Below are 19,017 nucleotides of genomic sequence, written 5' to 3'. Positions count from 1 at the left end.
CTTTAAATTTTAAAACATTATTATGATTTTAGTCGTTGTTTCTAAATTATTAAGGCGTACTTGAGAATTTAAAGAAATAAATATTCATCTTTTAATTTTTATTTATTCTATAAAAAATATATTTTTAGATAATTCTAATTTTGTATCTCTAATAAAGTTTTAAAGAAATTTGTAAAAATTTTGTTGAAGTAATAAGATATGATAACATATACTTTATTAAAGAAAGAGTAGATGAAAGAAAAAAACCATCTTTAAATAGTATAATGATGATATTGAAAAGGAAAAGGAACTGCAAAAAACATGTGTAAGTTATAAGTTAGTTCTTTTTACCAAATAAGTTTATGGTAATTAAATAATTTATAACTAGGATATTATAATCATATAGTGGTTTTGTTTTGCTATCATGACAAAGATTGAACGTGTGTAATAGCATAGAAAAAAAGCATATGATTTAATTTTGATTGAATTATTTTTTATCACAGTCTTTCATTATTTTTAATTTTAATTTAATGGTTATAATTATATGTTCCTCTTTTTATTTTAAGAATGGTTCTCATATCAAAATTTATACTAGTTTTTGGTTAAATTTTAAATACATAACTATAGATAAATCTTAGTTCAAGCGTCATCGTATCTTGATTTTATTCAACCATGGTTATTGTTCTACTTTTAACGATGATTCTAAAATTGTCATTAATGGTAGTTGAATCTAAATGAGTCTAAAACCATCATCATATAAGGCTATTTTAACCGCAGTGGAAAGGTTAATTTGTGTTAATTTTTATATAAATAAAATAAGATAAAATTAGTGGATATATCTAATTGCACCAAAACATAATTAGTAGTATGTTAATTTTATAGATGAAGGGATTCAAGAAAATATTAATGAAGAATATTTTGTTTTTGTTTGTGACTCTAATGATGAAATTGGTGCAATGACATGTTGAAGAGTGAGTGATGAAATGATGCATTAAATGGTGGAATGCCTACACCAACTATAATGCCAAATGACGTGTTATGAAAGTCCATAATAATTCCATTATTGTTCCATCTTTTCAATTAATTAACCCAAAAAAGTCAGAGGTGGTATATGAGTAAGATAACAATCCTAAAGTCTTCCATTTCTTTAATACTAGCCATGCTCTATATTAATTGTTCGATCCCAAATTTATTTAATACATTATTGATAGGTCAATCATGAATTATTTGTTTTCAAAAATAAAATTTTCTTGTGATTGAGTAGAGATAAAGATAATTCATAGTATATAAATAGATATAAATCTCATCTTAGAAATCGGTTTTGGGAGAGGTTCGACATACACATAGATCTCCACACATGGTAAGATAGTGTTCACTTTGGACCAAGCCCTCATGGATTTGCTTTTGGTACCAATCCAAAAGGTCTCTTGCTTGGCTCACGTGATCATGGAGGGGCGTACTCGTCTAAGCCCGGTCACCAGACCCGAACCATGGGCTCTGATACCACTGTTGGGAAAATCTCCAATACACATTCAAATATTTTTTAACATGGTATTAGAACTATCATTAAAACTTATCCTAACCATATTTGTTAGACATATTGTTCCCAGATGTATATACCTCGACGTTATAACCTATCATAATATATAAGTGAGTGGATGAGGTTGAGTTAGACTTAAAGTACACTTCTAATATTTAATTATTAATAAAGTTTAAACCTCTTAATTATAACACTTGTAAAATGTGCTTCTTGTCTTACTCATGGTGAAACTAATAGTTAATTACGTAGTTACATCTATAACCACTTATAAATTCTACGTAGGAATTATTGTAACGTCCCGACTACCCCTTTGTTTTTATCATACATTAAAATTTACTTAAACAAAATTGTTTTTGGAAAGTCACTTGCACAAAGGTATACGATAACATATTAAATTAATGCATTAGTTGAAATGGAAGGACTAATCCTTAAGTAGCCTTCAGTTTATTATTTTTTTAGAGATTTGTGACTCATTTTATGGTGTATTACACCATTCAATAATTTAATTAAATAATGATTTTATAAAATTAATGACTGATAACAAAATTATTTCAGGTCGATTTATATCTTAATAATGTTATTATATATATATATATATAAGGTATTTAGTAGAAAAGAAAAAGGTTTTGTGAGATTTTGAAGTTGGAAAGCACACGGATTTTATTTATTTAATATTGAAAAATGAACCATAAGAGCTTAAAAAAAAATCATGTTTTAAAACTTGTATTATTTTTATAATGGTTATATTTAATAATTTTAATAATAAGAATTTAATGTATAAATATAATTTTTATAAATAAGTTTCATTATTCAGAATTATATTATTTTTCTAAAAACATAATTTTCTATAGCTCTTTATTCTGTCTCTAAGCTTTCTAACCACATGCCCATCTGTGTGAAGATCGGGAACCACTAAAATAATTCTTGAGGTGAGATCTTCAACTTTATCTGATTAGTTTTTATACAAGAGTAAGTTGGTTTCTCCTCTTTTCATTAGTTTTTGCATTTTTTTTTGTGCATGTGGATGATTATAGCATGCATATGGGGTCAAAGTCTTCAATAAGACTCTCTGTTGATCAGTGATCCAAACAGTGTATCTTGATCTTTATATTATTCGTTGGAGCAGATATAATTTTCTGTGCTTTTGGAGCAGTTGTAGGATCTTTATAACCATTTGTCATCTGTCAGGTAAAGGAAGCTAATTACATTGATTTTAACTGATAAACAACTTATAATTATTGATTGTAGGCTTGTATGAAAGTTTGTTTGAGAAATTGAGATGTCTGATTAATTATGACCTAATGAGTTGAGTTAGGAGATTTTAATCGTCTTTAGTGATCATATGTTGATATGTTGTATGATTGAAATTGCATTTGAGGTAAATTAAGTCATTTAATTGTGCATAATATTATAGTTGGTTGATTAGACATTTGTGGTTAGTGTTAGACTAATTTTGTAGGATTAGACTAACATAAATTTGCATAATTCTGTTATGTAGAATTATGCAAACTCACTAGACGAAGTCAAAGTTAGATAGCTACTGACTTGGTAGTCATTGGGTAAGAAAAATCTTGCCAAACAAGACCAAAGTTAGAGAGCTCGCTGACTTAATAGTCGTTAGGCGAGAATATACTCGCTAACGACCTTTGAGAGAATTTAAATCTCTAAGTTCTAGTGGTATTCTTGTTGAGTGAGCTATATAGAATTTGGGTGAGTGTGTTATGAGACACTACTCGCTGAATGAAAAGATCATGTGGCTAAACTAAAATATCATAATTTTAACTAAATTTGCATATACCTCGTATAATGTGTTTAATGTGTGTGATTATGTAAATATTAAAACAAGGGTTAGTTTATAATATGATATGTGAATGATTGATACTAATCTAAGGAGGATTGGTGGTGCTTAAAATAATGAGTATTGATATATGGATTTTCTATTTGAAGTTAACCTAACACTCTATAACAGACTAATCTTGTGTATGATAGGGTGAAACCCATTGATAATGACTTTGCAAAGACCTCCACAAATGTATAACTCACTAGTGTCTAATATCAATACATGTACATCTGGATGGTCATGTATATAATGAATGATTACATATTTTATGATTTTTTGATATGAATGTCTTAACATATTAATTATGTATGATTGTTCTTTTTAGTACATTAGCTTATCTTCTTTTTTTTCTGTGTATTTATCTGTGTTCCCTTGTTTGTAATGATCATTTTAATGGTGTTAGCAGATGAAAATATTCTATGACGAAACCAAAATATTTAAAAAATTTACATATAAAGTATCATTTAAAGAATATTCGGAAACATGTTAAAGGAACAAAGAAATAGTAGTCGAAAATTAAAAGTTGATGAAGTGTTGTTGGTATGATGAATACAACTTTAGTAATATTTTTAATGAAAAATCATTATCAAATAATGTTAGAAAATTGAGAAGGCAGTAGTTGGTTCATGGTTATCTCTTGGATGAGTCATGTATGATGGTTTTCTTTTTTCTTTTTTGGGTATCTTTGTTTGGTGATGATTAAAACATAAGCAGTTCAAGGTGGCTGCTGCTGCTTCTGTTTTTTTTCTCAATGCTTTCTCAGCTATATTCTTTCCCATGTCAACTTCTTTTTATTTTAAACCTCTTTTTGTTCCAGGAATGAGACCACTAGTATACATGTTTTATGTTTTATGATACATAAATATATTTATATTTTGAGTTGATACGTGATATTATTTTTTTATGGATTACATATTATTTTAGTTTAAATTGTAATTCATTTTTATTTGAAATTTAATATATTTTATATCTTTTTAAAGTATTTTATACTTTTCAGACTAATATTTGAATTATTTATACAGTTTAATATGTTCTAATTTTAATATAAGTCAGAAAACAATATATAAAAAAGCTTGAGAATTCAATTTAACATAATTGAATTAAAAAGATTATATTTATCTATTCTTTAAGTTTGAGTATTAAAATATATTAAAATTTTAAAAAGGAAGAATTCAAATTTTACATCAGAAATTAAAAATATATATAATAATTTTTAATAATAAATCAAAGTATGAAAGTTAATATTACTAATTAACTCAAATCGAAATAATTTTTGTTTGTTGATACTTTATAAAAATGAAAAGAAAACCAGATAACTAATATGTGATTGTTTAAAAGAGTTATTATCACTAAATATTAAATTTGGTCTTTAAACGATAGGAATTTTTATTATTATTATGCAATGCGAAGGTTTTTTGTTTTTTGAAAAAATAGTTGTTAAAATGAATTATTTTTAATTTTTAGATTATACAATCTGAAAATTATTTTTTACTTTAGATTATACCATCCAAATAAGATAAACTGAAATTGGGCCGGGCCCATAAAAGAATTAGCTCAAATACATCAAGAATAAAAGAAATGATACTTTTACATACAAAATTTTCACATTCGACATTACCTTTTTTTTTCTTACGAAAAAATATAAAAATTTACTTTTTTATAATTATTTTACCTTTATAATGTATATTGAATAAATATAAATATATATTATCCTACCATTACTCAAATAATAAAGGTAGTTTCTTTTTGCCCTCTATTAAATTTCTCGCTGCATCCATCATTCTAAAATTTACTTTAAGAACAATGTTTTCAGAATTGATTTAGTATATTCCGAAAAGAAAAATCAGAAATGATGAGATGCAGAAGAAATTTGATAAAGTCAGAAAGAAAAATAATCAGAAGTTCAAAACCCAATATATATATACACACATAATGTTATTGTAAGAATAAACAAGTTTACAATTCTTTTCTAGTAATGATACAGGAACTTCATCTTTTACATCTCTCAAATGTCAACATATCCTATTCAAATATAATATTTATTTTTGTACATATTTATGTAATAAAATACACAATTGTAAGTAAGACTTATATTTAAAAGAAAACTATGTATTAACGACTGTTTATGTCTTATTTGATGTTCTACCTATAAAATGTCAGCAACAAGTGTAATCACAACCTTTGTTTATTGTGGTACCGTTTGCAATGGTTCAGGATTTACTGGCAAGGGATCTGCTGGTAAGGGATCTGCTGGTAATTGAGGTCTGCATGATGCCAAAATGCATAATTATTCAAAGACAAAGAGAACCATCTCTTCATTGATAATATCAAATGTTGTGGTAAAAACATGTATAAGAATGATTAGAAAAGTAATTGACATTACCCGCAACGTTGTGGTACAGTCCAAGAATGATTCAAGTGTTCTCTGTCATGGTCAGACAATGCCATATACTTCTTCCAATCTTCAAGCAGAATTTTGAGATCATTGATTTTGTTTTCTATGCCAATACAGCAATTGGCATGCATTGTTGAGACCTGGTTGAGGTCCTTGCTAGGTTCACAAAACCCTCCAAAGTAATCAGTGCTAAGGAATCTGATCTTCACCTTCATGTCATCAATCAAGGGATGCCGTTTGATCATGTTGAACACCGCTTGCTCTCCCAATCCTGGGAAGTAAATCCTAGCGTTGATCCAGAACTTTATGAACCAAATTGTTCTCTCATTCGATTTCATATACTTAAACCCTCCATTTGGAAAGTTGCCGATGTCACTGGAGTTTCCATTGAAGAAATCACAAGCTATTTGGAAATCTGCATCTTCGTAAAATAGGCCGAATGGATCTCTGAGCCACATTATGTCAGTATCCTGCAAAACAAAAACAACCAAACTAAACAAACCCCTTTAATGAAAAGGGTCATCAAAACATGAACTCCCTGTTGCAGGGTGAGTGACAGAATGGTGAAGATCTTAAGAAGCTTTTTCTTCCAAAAGAAATGTACGAATAATGAATGTATATACCGTGAACAGAAAGTTGTATCCCAACTCAAGGACAGAACCAAGGAGTTTAGCTCTACCCCAAATCAATTGTAGGTAGTTTGGAGACATGTAAAACATTTCACCGGTGAAATTTCCCTCTTTGTTATCAACTAGGTAACAATGATGGTGCATGGCAAGGCAACGCTCATGTGTCTTTGGGTCATACGTTATTACAACCAAGTGGTTTAAAAGTTGCTGCGTCTGGTTCCCTACGCGAAAACTCTCTAGAAAGAGGTCAAATATGGAACCTGGCTCTGCCCATGCATCGTTCAAAGTGGTGATTATCACTGTCTTATCCTTCATTGATGCGTTTCTAAGAATACTCTCCAACCTGCTATCCGTATGAACCTGATTCATTAAGCCAATACTACATCAAACACTTGGTGAACATTTCACAGAAGAAATTTATAAAACACATCACGTGCAAGAAATCGAATTAACATGTTTAATCCACAATGGTTAGAAAAGAAATCTAAAATATTATGACAGAACTCAAGTGGGAAGTGAATAGTATGTGTGCTAATAGGGATATATCTAAACAAGTGAACATCTTTGTAACAAAATGGTCCCTTCCATGACCTTAAATTTCTCAAAAAATGTTCAATAAACCCATAAGAACATAAATAAACATCAAAACCCAAAATTCAAGATTTTTCAACTGTTTGATTGCTTCGCAAGAAAGCTCATTTCATTTTTCAGCACCAATTTTCCAACTTCAATGCAAAAAACAACATAACTTAGAAAACAAAAAGGAAAAGAGAGGGAGAGAGTGACCTCTTTTGAGCCAACAGCGAGGTGACGGGAGAAGGTAGGAGTCCGAAAGGTAATGGAAGATATAAAGAGAAACATACACAACACTGCAAAGATAGCAATGAACAATGTAAATTGCATCACCCATCTTACTGAAAGGTGACTACCGGCGTTCCATGAATTGTTCTCTCCGGCGGCATTCTTTACGGCGGAGGTAGGAGAGATATCCTTCATCGATTCAAGAGCTGAATTGGGGTGAGAAAGATGACTTGCTTCATTCTTCGACGAGGAACCACCTTCCTGAAAGTTACATTACATTATTGTCGTTTTAATTTATATGTTTTTGTTCTGATTAAAGAAATTCAAATGGGTAATTTTAAATTTAGAACATAAATACAAAATGAAAGTAAAATCTATTATGATAAAAGCAATGGTTGATTACCTTGTTATGCCTAGAGATGAGATGCTGACGATTAGAGTTGGATTCTTTCACACAATCGTTGAACCATTCAAAGTCCACGATAGTATATTCTGAACCACACTTGACCATTTAGATATACAACTTTGATTTTTAGGGTTTCGTAGGTATAATTGATGGATTTAGCAGGTCGGTGGTTTGAGTTTGTGAACCTTAATGATGTTCTTTCACGGTGGTGGTTGACAGTAACTTGAACCTTCAGAATGACAAAGTATCTGATGGTACTCCTTCATGGTTAAAATAGCAATATGCTACTTCAAAGTTAGACTCCATTTCCATGCTTGAAGAAAATGAAACATTCTTACGCAATGAGATTTTTAGAAGAAAAAAAAAATATCTTGAAGCTTATTGCAAGAAAAGAAAGAGAGAAAATTCTAAGAAAGTGGAGGCTAGACGGAATGTTCTCACAGCAAAGCAAATTGTTACGAACACTTCAATGAGATTTCTATGTTTGGCAAATAATTATAATCCATTACTTTATCTAATGGTTTCATGATTAATATGTAATTAGTTCCAGCAATTAATGCTAATTTTGATTCTATTGATATTATGAATTACGTATGGAGTGTGAACATATATGTCTCGAGAATAATTACTATAACAATAATAACATTATTATTATTATTATTATTTTTAACTAATTGATTGATTAATTTTTAGTTATGTATATTATTCATTGTTGTAAGAGAAAAAAAATATTTATGAATCATATAACTGGTATACATTGAATTGTAAAATTCTGAGAAATTAGAATTAGCAACGTTTTGGTACCCTCCAAGAAAGATGTGAATCCGTTTTATTATATTCAGACAACGCCATATACTTCTTCCAGTCTTCTAGCACCAATTTAAGATCACTGATTTTGCGGTCTAGACCAACACAGCAATTGGCATGCATTGTTGTGACCTTGTTGAAGTCCTTGCTAATCTGACAAAATCCTGAGAAATAGCTGGTGCTAAGGAACTTCATCTTCAGCTTCATGTCAGAAATTGAAGGCTGCCCTTTGATCCTGTTCAGCACATCTTGCTCATTCAATTTTGGGTATGTACTCCTGGAGTTTATCCAGAACTTGTAGAACCAAATTGTTCGATAATTAGATTTCGCATATTTAAACCCTGCATTCGGAGGGTTGTCTATGTCAGAGGAATTCCCGTTGAAAGCATCACAAGCTATTTGGAAATCTGCATCCTTGAAAAATTGTTTGAAGGGATCTCTAAGCCACATTATATCACAATCCTGCAAAAGAAAACAAAAAACAAACCATTTACTTCACAGATGTTAATGAAAACTTTTCCTAACGTTTTCATGACATATCCTTCTTTCGTTATTTGGTTGAGTGAATGTAAAGATTGTTGGAAGTTCCACTCCAACAAATAATATGCAAATTTATAATATATAATTGAGATGGAAACTTAAGTCGATTTTATGGGATTGAATTAGACTTAAAAACCTTTTTTCTAATATGGTATCAGAACTATGATTAGAGTCTATCCTAATGATATTTTTTTTCTTGGATATTTCTATTCCATCTGTTTTGGGGCCGCTATCAGACCATCCAATTTCTACTATCACGCATAAGATGTCTATAACTCGGCATGAAAAGGATATATTAGAATTCTCATATCGACTAGAAATTCAAAAACCACTTTCCACCTGATGTCGGACCACTACTGGACCACCTATTTCTACTATCACACAGGGTCACTATCGGACCATCTATTTCTACTATCACGCACGAGATGTTTATACCTCACCTTATAAAATAGTTTTGTAGGGTTGAGTTACATTTTAAAAAACAATGTTAAGCATTTTTTGCAAAAGAAACATATATGTACATACCGTGAAGACAAAGCTATATCCCATATCAAGAATAGAACTAAGGAATTCAAGCCTTTTCCACATCATGTGTAGGTAGTTTGGGGTCATGTAACGTTGTTCACCAGTGAAATTGTCACCTTTAGACATGAGGTTGTGACAATACTTGTGCACAGCAAGGCAACGATCTTGTGTCTTTTGTTCGTAAGTTATTACCACTAAGTGGTTTAAAAGATATTCTGTCTGATTTCCTATACGAAAACTCTCAAGAAAGAGGTCAAATATGGAACCTGGCGCTGCCCATGCATCATTCAAAGTGGTAAGTATCACTGTCTTATCCTTCATACTTGCCCTTCTAAGAACACTCTCTAGCCTTTGATCATTATCACCCTGATGCATAAAGCCAAGACAAACATCAAACACTTGGTAAGAAAATAGCATCAGAAAAAACTATTTTGATTCTCTTGAATTTTGACCACCATGTTGACTCAAAGATGGTGAGAAAGAGATACTGACCTTTGATGATTCATCCATGGAGTAGCGTGAGAAGGTGGGGCATTCCAAGGGAGAACCAAAGTGATAAAACGACATCCATAACACTCCAACTCCACCAAGGATCATGGCCACATACATCACCCTTCTCACCAAAATGTTGCTACCACCATCCCATGCCTTCATGCCGTCGCCGGCAGCTTTTTCCACGGCGGCGCCGACGCTTGCCTCCATTGTTGTTTCCTGAATTGGGGGTGCCAAAGATGCATTCTTTGACTTCATATGAACACCTTTTACTTCCTTCTTTCTTTTCTTCCCTCTATATATGCTATGAGAGTGTTCACGTTGCCAAAGGAAATGTATATATATTACTTAAAATACATTTAAATAAATAATTACTTAAAACATAAAAATAATTAAAATAATCATTTTAACTTAAAATAGAAGTCATTTAAAAAATAAAATTTAAAGAAAAAGTTGTGTACAGTAAAAGAAGAAAAATCTTCTTTATTAATAATATAGATAATAACTTTTCTGTTGTCCAAAGCTCAGAGATTCACAGATTCCCTTAAATATGATCAACTGAATATAATATTCTTTTGCTGTGTGTTTTTATTTAAATATGAAAAATTATGTAATTTAAGTATGAAAACTATGATAGCTTTTTTTTATAGACAATAATAGTAAGACCATCTCAGTAATAATATTTCTTTTACATACAAATATTTAACTTTAACACGTCGAGATTTAAATTTTATTATGGTTGTTGGAAGTTGACTAAAAAAATTAATTACTTAAATTCTTCATAAATATCAATGAAAGACGTAATACTAACTCTTTCTCCCTAAACCTTTTATTACGTACTTTATATGGGTCAAACGAGTAAATTGTGTGCATTGCTTTTTGTAGATTAATTCTTCGATACGTTTTCATGAAAATCACTCAACACTAATAGATTATTTTTTTGGAGATAATTTCACATCCAAAGCCATGTGATAAATAATTAATAACTTAAACTTCCACACTTTATATATTAAACTTTCCAATAGTGTGATTTGCAAGTTATTTAGCTGTATTTATTGATTAATATTTGGAAACTTATTCGGCAATAATAAATGCATATAATTTATCTATTTATTTTTAATTTCTATTTATACATTTTGAAAAAAACTTTTGATTAATATTAATATAATTACAGTTTAAATATATCTAATTATATTTTATTTTTAAGTTTATCAGTTTTAAGATTAATTTTTTAGAATATTTTATATGAATCAGTTTGATTCAAAACTTGTCGACTTGTTTCTATTAGTTTGACCAAACTCGTTATTTGATAAATTGACATAAGTGAACTGTCGAGTTTATGACTAATCAAATGATCATACAGTATAATTTTATCAATTTGTTTTTATTTATCTCTTATATCTCATCAAATTTACGTAACAAAAGATAGTGTAATTAATACAATTAGCAAATTTATGTAAATAAATTAAAAATTAAAAACTAAAATAAAAAATAATTTAAAAAATTGAAAGATCTAACTTGTTATATTATATTATTTGAATATGGAAATATTTAACTATATTATAATTCAAATACCAACACTTATAAATTATGTTTTAAATATTAATTATAATAGAGGAATTTATTATATAATATATATATATATATATATATATATATATATATATATATATATAATAAAAAAATTATTTTAGTTTAAAGAATAATCAAGTTTAAATAAATAATTACTTAAAATATAAAAATAATAAAATACTTATTTTAAATTAAAATAAATAAAGGTTATTTAAAAAGTAAAATTTAAAGAAAAAGTTGTGTACGGTAAAAGAAGAAAATCTTCTTTATTAATGATATAGATGATAAACTTTATAAAAATGTAGCTTTCTAAATTTACAATAATAATTTATAAGGTGGTATAGAATATGTTTTCTTCATGCACAATTAGAAAGATTTGTAAAAATTTAGGAGCACTTCTTTATTGAAAAAAGTTCTATATTTTTAATAAAAAAATATTTAGTTTGTATCCAAAGTGTGAACTTACTAGATAATGAATCAAATGAAAAATAAAAGAAAACTAAAATCCAGGACGTAACAAAGGATTAAGTATATGTTTATTTGTTTTGGAAACCAATTGAATAAAAATTATAAAAATTGATAATATAAACCATTAAATTATAGTCAAATGCATAAACCATAAAACTATATGATTATTTTTTAAAATAATGTGTCTCTTTACATAATTATATATAAAGAGAGTCTCAAGTACATATTTTTTTAACACACATTCTATGGTTAACATTTCTTACAAATTTATGAGATTAATTAAATAAGTTATTAATTTTTAAAAATATTTATTTAATATTTTTATTTAAATTATATTTTAGAAAAAAAAATAAAGGAAATTTCTCGCAAGTTTTGAGAATCCATCTTTTTAGGATTGGTTTGAAGTTCCTAAAATTGTTTGGTTTCTAGGATTTTTTGATAGTGTTATAAAGGTGACATTGTATTATTTGGTTTGACTATGTTTAATAATTTTAAGATTATGTTCAAAGTTTCGAGTATGTTATGTTTATCATTAAACCAATCTAACATTGTTAGCAAAATGAGATCAAATTAATTTTATTTAAAAAATTATAAAGACCTAAAAATAAAATCTAAATTACTAATCCTACTTTAACTTTTATACAATAAAATATAAGTCAGTCGGGTGTGATATACTAAAAGAGACTGAACTGAGTCATTTTCTAAGAAATGTGATTGAATGTGGCGGCAAAACAGCTTAATCAAAATTAATTAAAATTAAAAAGTCAAATGTAATTAACTTAAACGTAAAGTAATGAATTTGCAAGTTCATGTGATGACAATGGCGTTGGGACGACTCTAGTGGCGAAAAAGTAGAAGGGTTGGCAACTCTATATTTAAGTCAACTTTATGAGATCAAATTAATTAAAAAAAATTGTGAAACTAATTACTAAACTAAACGTATATATGATCCCAATTTACATTCTCACAAGTTAAGATAAATCCATGATAAAATTATTTATTTAAAGTAGTAAATAAATGTAAAATTTTAAAAAATGAACACATGTAAATATGCTTTTATTAAGTTAATTTATACATCGTAAATTATAACAAAACCTACATTTTTTTAAAAAGGATAATAAAACATTAATCATCTTATCTTATAACACAACACTAATTTAATAAGTACTGTAAAGATAAAAATAGGTTTAATGTGTTGGTATGTCTCTATTTTCGGCATGAATCTCAAGTAGATTCTTTTTTGTGTATCTCAATTGAATTTTTTTTTTGTGTGTAAAATTGAAGTAATTAGAGGCCTGTGATTAAACTGGACAGACCGTTTAAGTTTGGATTACGTGGTATGGACAGTGTATCTGACGTGGCATTAAAAACAAATTTTGTATTAAAAATTTCGAATGGATTCAGATTTAGAAAAGGGTAAAGTGAACAAAATCTAAAAATTTAAGTACAGTCTCCTGCAATTCAGAAATGCAAATGAGATTGAAAAAAAAAATTGAGACTTCGTATTATTAGGATTTGTGTGAAAGAAAATAATCACCGTCAAAACGATTCGATTCCAAACACAATATAAATATATTTATAATATATATTTATATAGTACAAAAACCACCTTTTTCACCCACGAACTCTACGTTTCAGACCACCTTTTTTATGTAAAAATAGGAATTTACTAAGATATTAAACCATAAAAATACTTAAAGTAAAAAAAAAACTATTACAAATTATTTATAAAACAATATTTACGTAATATCATTTATGACATTAAAAAAACTAAAAAAAATAAATATTGAATATTAAAATAGGAAAATTGAACTTTTTTTCCTTTTTATGAAAAGTGATATTTTTATTCTAGGTTTAAGTCACTGTGTAGAAGTCTAATAACTTAAGCTATTATAGGGAGCCGAAAATGTAAGAGGTTAGTACTATTTCGGCTTGCATTTATGATAATAATTTTAGAGAAAAAAAATATTGAATATTAAAATAGGAAAATTGAACTTTTTTTCCTTTTTATGAAAAGTTGACCTTAAAATTATATTATAAAATATCAGTACAAATAGAATTAATTTTGTTGACAAATAAATTCAAGTAAGACAAATGTAAATTAAAACTAAATTAATTTATTTTAGAACATGTTTAATTTTATAAGCCTTAATACAATATAAATATATTAAATTAAAATATAAAGAATTTCCAATCATCGATATATTTTACTGACAACTTTATTTTTATTCCTTATTTTTAAAAAGGTATTTGAGCAAAAATTAATCAACGAATATCGAATATTCTTGAGTTGACTATTATATTATATGTAGATCATTTACAAAACTAGAACACTTGTATATCTCACCTAGGATATGTTTTTCAACCTTAATCGTAACTAAATATTATACAAAAAAAGTTTAGATAGCATTATGCGAACATTAACAAAATGTAGTACATTGTACAACCGTTGACTTCTATGATTTATTTTAATTATTTTAAACAATAATTAATTATTTTAAATTCTATATGACGTGAGAAAATGGTTTGGATAGTGTGGATGGGACACTCAAAAGTGGAAGGGAATAAGTTGGTATGTGTTTTTTTTTTCTTTTAAATTTTATACGTAAAATATTGAAATTGATTAATTAAATTGAAGGAAAATATATTATAATTTAAAATATTGCAAATTTTGAATTATGTTATTTAAAAGTAATACGAAATAAATTTTTAATTTAAATTAAAAAATTTAAAATGAAATTGTTGTAATTAAATTATTATATATATAAAGTAAAAGTAACATAACTCTCAATTTGTGAGATTCTAACTCTATCCATAAATATGATTAAAAAATATATAAAGGAATTTTTTTTTTATATTGAGTCTATTAAAATATTAACTATTTACTATCAAAGTTCCGAGCATGATGTATTAACTCTCTTGAATATAATTGTGTTGATTTCTTATGCAAAATCACATTGCTTTTGGAATGAAACAATTAACCGATATTAATATTACGAGCAAGGAAATAAAGGAAAAGATAAGAGATGTGCAATGAAAATAAAATTCTTATTGATTTACGTTTATATAAAGAACGAGATATTTACGTAGAGCTGATAAAAGAAAAAAAAAAGAGTCAACTTACTAATACACACTTTAAAGAACAGGAACAAACTAACTAATTATTACAACTTTTTTTTAGATAACTACGGATAATTATTTTTTAGAAATTTTTGTATGAAATTGTCTTTTTAATTTTTTTTCTCTTAATTTCTTCTTAGTTTTTTTTATCCTTTTCTAATATTAATTATATTATCTTACGATAAGGTTTCAATGAGATATTTATTGAGTAAATGAGCATCTTTTAATTTTATGTGTTTTTGTATCTTTTCTAAACTATAAAATATTTTTTTATTTTACAATTGTAAGGGCATAGAAAATACTTAAAAATATTAGTAGTCTTAAAAAATAATACTCAATTATTCGTTACTAAAAAAAAAGTTAGATTATAAATAGAATAGTTTTAATTTCATTTTGTAGGAATTATTATTTTCTCTCAAATTTTTTTAAACACTTTCTTTGTCAGCATAAAGATCGGTGTATGCATACAATTCCTGCATCGAGGTCGACAATTTTACTCGATCAGAATCTTCAATAGAGTAAGTTTATCTTTTACTCTTCCCTGTAGTCTTTTAAGAAATCTCTTTTCATGAAGAGGTTAAAATGTTTGTATATGTGATGTTAAAAGACTCATAATAAATTCTGTTCGAATAGGATCGTTATAGTATGTTATGAATGTTGATTACAGTTTTGTATGTTCAAGTAGAGTAACATGTGTGAGATAAAGTTTGTGGAGTTTGTGAGATTTAAGCTTGTACATAACCTTTTGGACTTTATGAGGGTCTATCCAGGTAAGGAAAGCTTGTGTTTTTATACAATTCCAACTATCAATTGAAATGTGAGATGAATATGTGAGTTTAACTTAATGGTTATGAGACATTATTGTGATGTTTATAATTGATTGATTGTGCCTAGTGAAATGCTAATTGTATGTTATAGATGGTTAAAACTCCTTTATGTAGATTTTTATGTGATTGGCTTGAGAGATCTTGTAGAGATATAAGTTTACTGATTTGGTTAAATGACATTTTGCAACTTGGTTGATGTCTTTCTAAGAAAAAAAATCGTGCCCAGAGGGCTACATGGACCAAATCATAGATCTGGTATTTTTGGTGCAGGTCTAAATTACGCAAACTTGTTAAGTCGGTGTTTCACTCGTTGAACAAGTGCATATTTTACCAACTTAGAAAGGCAATGGAGCCTCACTAAATGAGTGAGTAATCTACTCACTGAGTAAGAAGTGTTTTAGAAAAGTCAAAGAAGTAAGGGTGTGTTCTCTCATCAGACGAGACAAGACTCCTTTAGAGAAATTTGGAGAGATATGCTTGTTGAATGAATTTTTGAGGAATTTCTTCTAGTACCCACCTACTGAGCGAACCACGGTGTCGGTCATTGAGAAAAGGGATTTTCAAGTATAACATTTATTTTGTTTTTGAAAAACATATTTGAGTATGAAATGTTTTAAATCAAGTTTAATTTATCATTAAAAAGCTAAATGTATTGTATGAACCGTATGTAATGGAAATGTGTTGAGAATATTGTTAGTTTGATTGTATGGATGAGGATAATGCAGAAATTTTCAAGGAGAAAATACTACATTGATAATGTGTTATAGTTTATTGATTCATTGATCATGTAAAGAGATTATTGTCCTAGCTTTACTTGAATCTCACTCATGTAGAGGATGATGTCTAGTTATGAGAGTTGAAGAAAGTTCTATATTGACAATTTTGGTGGTTGATCAAACTAGAAAATATATAATTTACCTTGTTATGCTCTATGGAAGGGAGGATTCCCGACCCTCTATTATATAGTTATAGTTATTGTAAGACAAATGTAGGAGATGAGAGGTGTAAGATTTCTGGGTCTACTCAATACATATACCTTTCGGAAGTATAGTCAAATGCCAATATTGTATGACTTATTTTGGATATCCTTTGATTGAAACTTGTATGATATTAATGATTAATTTAAAGGAAAAGAACTTGATTATACCATTAATTTGAGTAATAAGAATTATTATAATTATACTAGCTTGTCTTATTATTTGTTTTATTATTGTTTATCTGTATATAATGATAGTATGTTATACATGAACAAATAATAATGCATATGAGAGAGAGAGTTGTAAAGCAATAGGACTAATAGTTTTCAAGAGAGAATAATTATCACTTAATTATATAAATTTGTATTATATATATCTTCCTAAGTGATGAAGTGTTATTTATCTTTCAAAAGTTTAAGCTTTTGTTCTTCTCACACAGGATTTGTAAATACATTTTATATACTTATGTGTTTAGTTTATTATTTTATTAATAATGTAATGCTTTAAAGTAATAAAGTGAATCCTATCACTTGGAATGTTTTAACAATAACTTATAAAATGAACCCTTATTAAATAAGAGAAGTTATTAACTTTTTATTCCAATTTAGTTGTAAGTTTGGGATAAAAATCTAATTGGAGTATAAATTTTAAATTTTGACAAAGTGCATAGTTCAATTAACTGTATGTTCATAGTTTCATCTTATTAGAACAAGCAAATATTTGAGCAAAAGATGTTTTATCATTGAAATTGAATTGTTTTGATTTTGAAATTGTATGCTAAGATGCAATATAGTACTTTTGGAGGAATACTTTTTATTTAAATGCCATAAATTGTTGAATGTAACGATAGCATAGAGTGAAGTTATGAGAGGTGTTAGCATAGGTAGAAAAGGTCAATTTTTAGGATTCTTGAGATTGTGTAAGGAGTTTTGGTGTTTTATTTTATTTTGACTTAATAGCCAATTTTGTCCTCAGTTTGGTTGACAAATTTCAATTTAGTCTCTCGTTTTAAAAGTGATTGAAATAGGTCTTTATTTTGTGTCAAATTAGTCTTTTCGGTCAAACAGAAACAAACAACGTTAAGGGCTTGATGATTTGGCAGAAGATAAGAAGATAATATCTCTTACGCTAAATCATTAAACCCTTAAGACCATTTGTTTCTGTTTAACAAAAGGGACTAAATTGATTCAAAATTTTGAAAGTGAGGACCCATTTCAAACACTTTTAAAAGGAGGGACTAAATTGAGATTTGTCAACGAAACTTGAGACAAAATTGGTTATTAAACCTTTTATTTTCTTATTCAACTCCAGGTAATGAAAATTAATTTTGTCCTAAATTTAGCTATGAATAAACGAGTGGTTTTGGATTGTATTAATGGTTTTTTTTATGTGATTGCAATTCAAGATTTCTGTTACTGTTATATGCACTTGAAGTGGAATTTGTGAAATTTTGATGAAGGATTTAAGTACGAATAACTCTATTTTTATTTTTTTTTTGAGTGAGTTAAAATTTACTGGTGTTCAATAAGTTTTATTTTTATTTTTGAGTAAGTTAAAAAATTTTATATTTTAAAATAACTGTTCTGAAATATATCTTAGAATGTATAAATACTTTTCGAAATAACTATTCCAAATTGCATTTCAAAATGTATGGACAAAGGGTATCTCAAAGCCAACCCCAAGAAGGTGAGGATTGAAGTGCAAAAAGAAAAAGGAGAGATTAAAAAATTTGCAAGAATAAAATGGAGATATTGAAATGTATGAGATGCAGAAGGAAAAAATGGGAGGTGCAAGAAGAAAGAAACATAGTTTAAACAACATTTATCATCAAATTTCGAAATCTAATAAAAAAATTTCCAAAATTCGATGATAAATTTTCTTTTATTAAATTTTGAGATTTGATGAAGAATTTTTTTATTGGATTTTAAAATCCAATGAAAGATTATTTTTTTTATCTTTAAAAGAAATTTCATCAGAAATTTGATAAAAAAAAGTATAATTTCTAAAGCTATTTTTGAAAATTAAAGGTACAGGATGAAATTATTGGAGATGTGAATGAAACTACCTCAGAAGTTTCTTTTTTTCTTCTTTAATTTGCT

General features: G+C 27.6%; 2 protein-coding genes across 2 annotated transcripts; both read right to left on the bottom strand.

Moving 5' to 3' along the window:
- Nucleotides 1-5,480: 5,480 nt before the first annotated feature.
- LOC106756868 (uncharacterized protein At4g15970-like) lies at nt 5,481-8,099 on the bottom strand. The gene is made up of 5 exons (XM_014639472.2): nt 7,588-8,099; nt 7,170-7,445; nt 6,378-6,743; nt 5,743-6,224; nt 5,481-5,623 (listed from the first exon to the last, which is right to left on the bottom strand). The coding sequence occupies exons 1-5, from the start codon at nt 7,693-7,695 to the stop codon at nt 5,545-5,547; spliced, it is 1,311 nt and encodes a 436-aa protein (XP_014494958.1). The 5' UTR covers nt 7,696-8,099; the 3' UTR covers nt 5,481-5,544.
- Nucleotides 8,100-8,291: 192 nt separating this feature from the next.
- On the bottom strand, nt 8,292-10,256 carry LOC106768872 (uncharacterized protein At4g15970). Its single transcript, XM_014654242.2, has 3 exons — nt 9,955-10,256; nt 9,463-9,828; nt 8,292-8,859 (listed from the first exon to the last, which is right to left on the bottom strand). The coding sequence occupies exons 1-3, from the start codon at nt 10,210-10,212 to the stop codon at nt 8,377-8,379; spliced, it is 1,107 nt and encodes a 368-aa protein (XP_014509728.2). The 5' UTR covers nt 10,213-10,256; the 3' UTR covers nt 8,292-8,376.
- Nucleotides 10,257-19,017: the final 8,761 nt, after the last annotated feature.

The sequence above is a fragment of the Vigna radiata genome, chromosome 1, assembly GCF_000741045.1.
Source record: "Vigna radiata var. radiata cultivar VC1973A chromosome 1, Vradiata_ver6, whole genome shotgun sequence".
NCBI classification, from domain to species: Eukaryota; Viridiplantae; Streptophyta; class Magnoliopsida; order Fabales; family Fabaceae; genus Vigna; species Vigna radiata.
The sequence above is the reverse complement of the archived record's forward strand: the minus strand, read 5'-3'. Positions and strand labels throughout refer to the sequence as shown.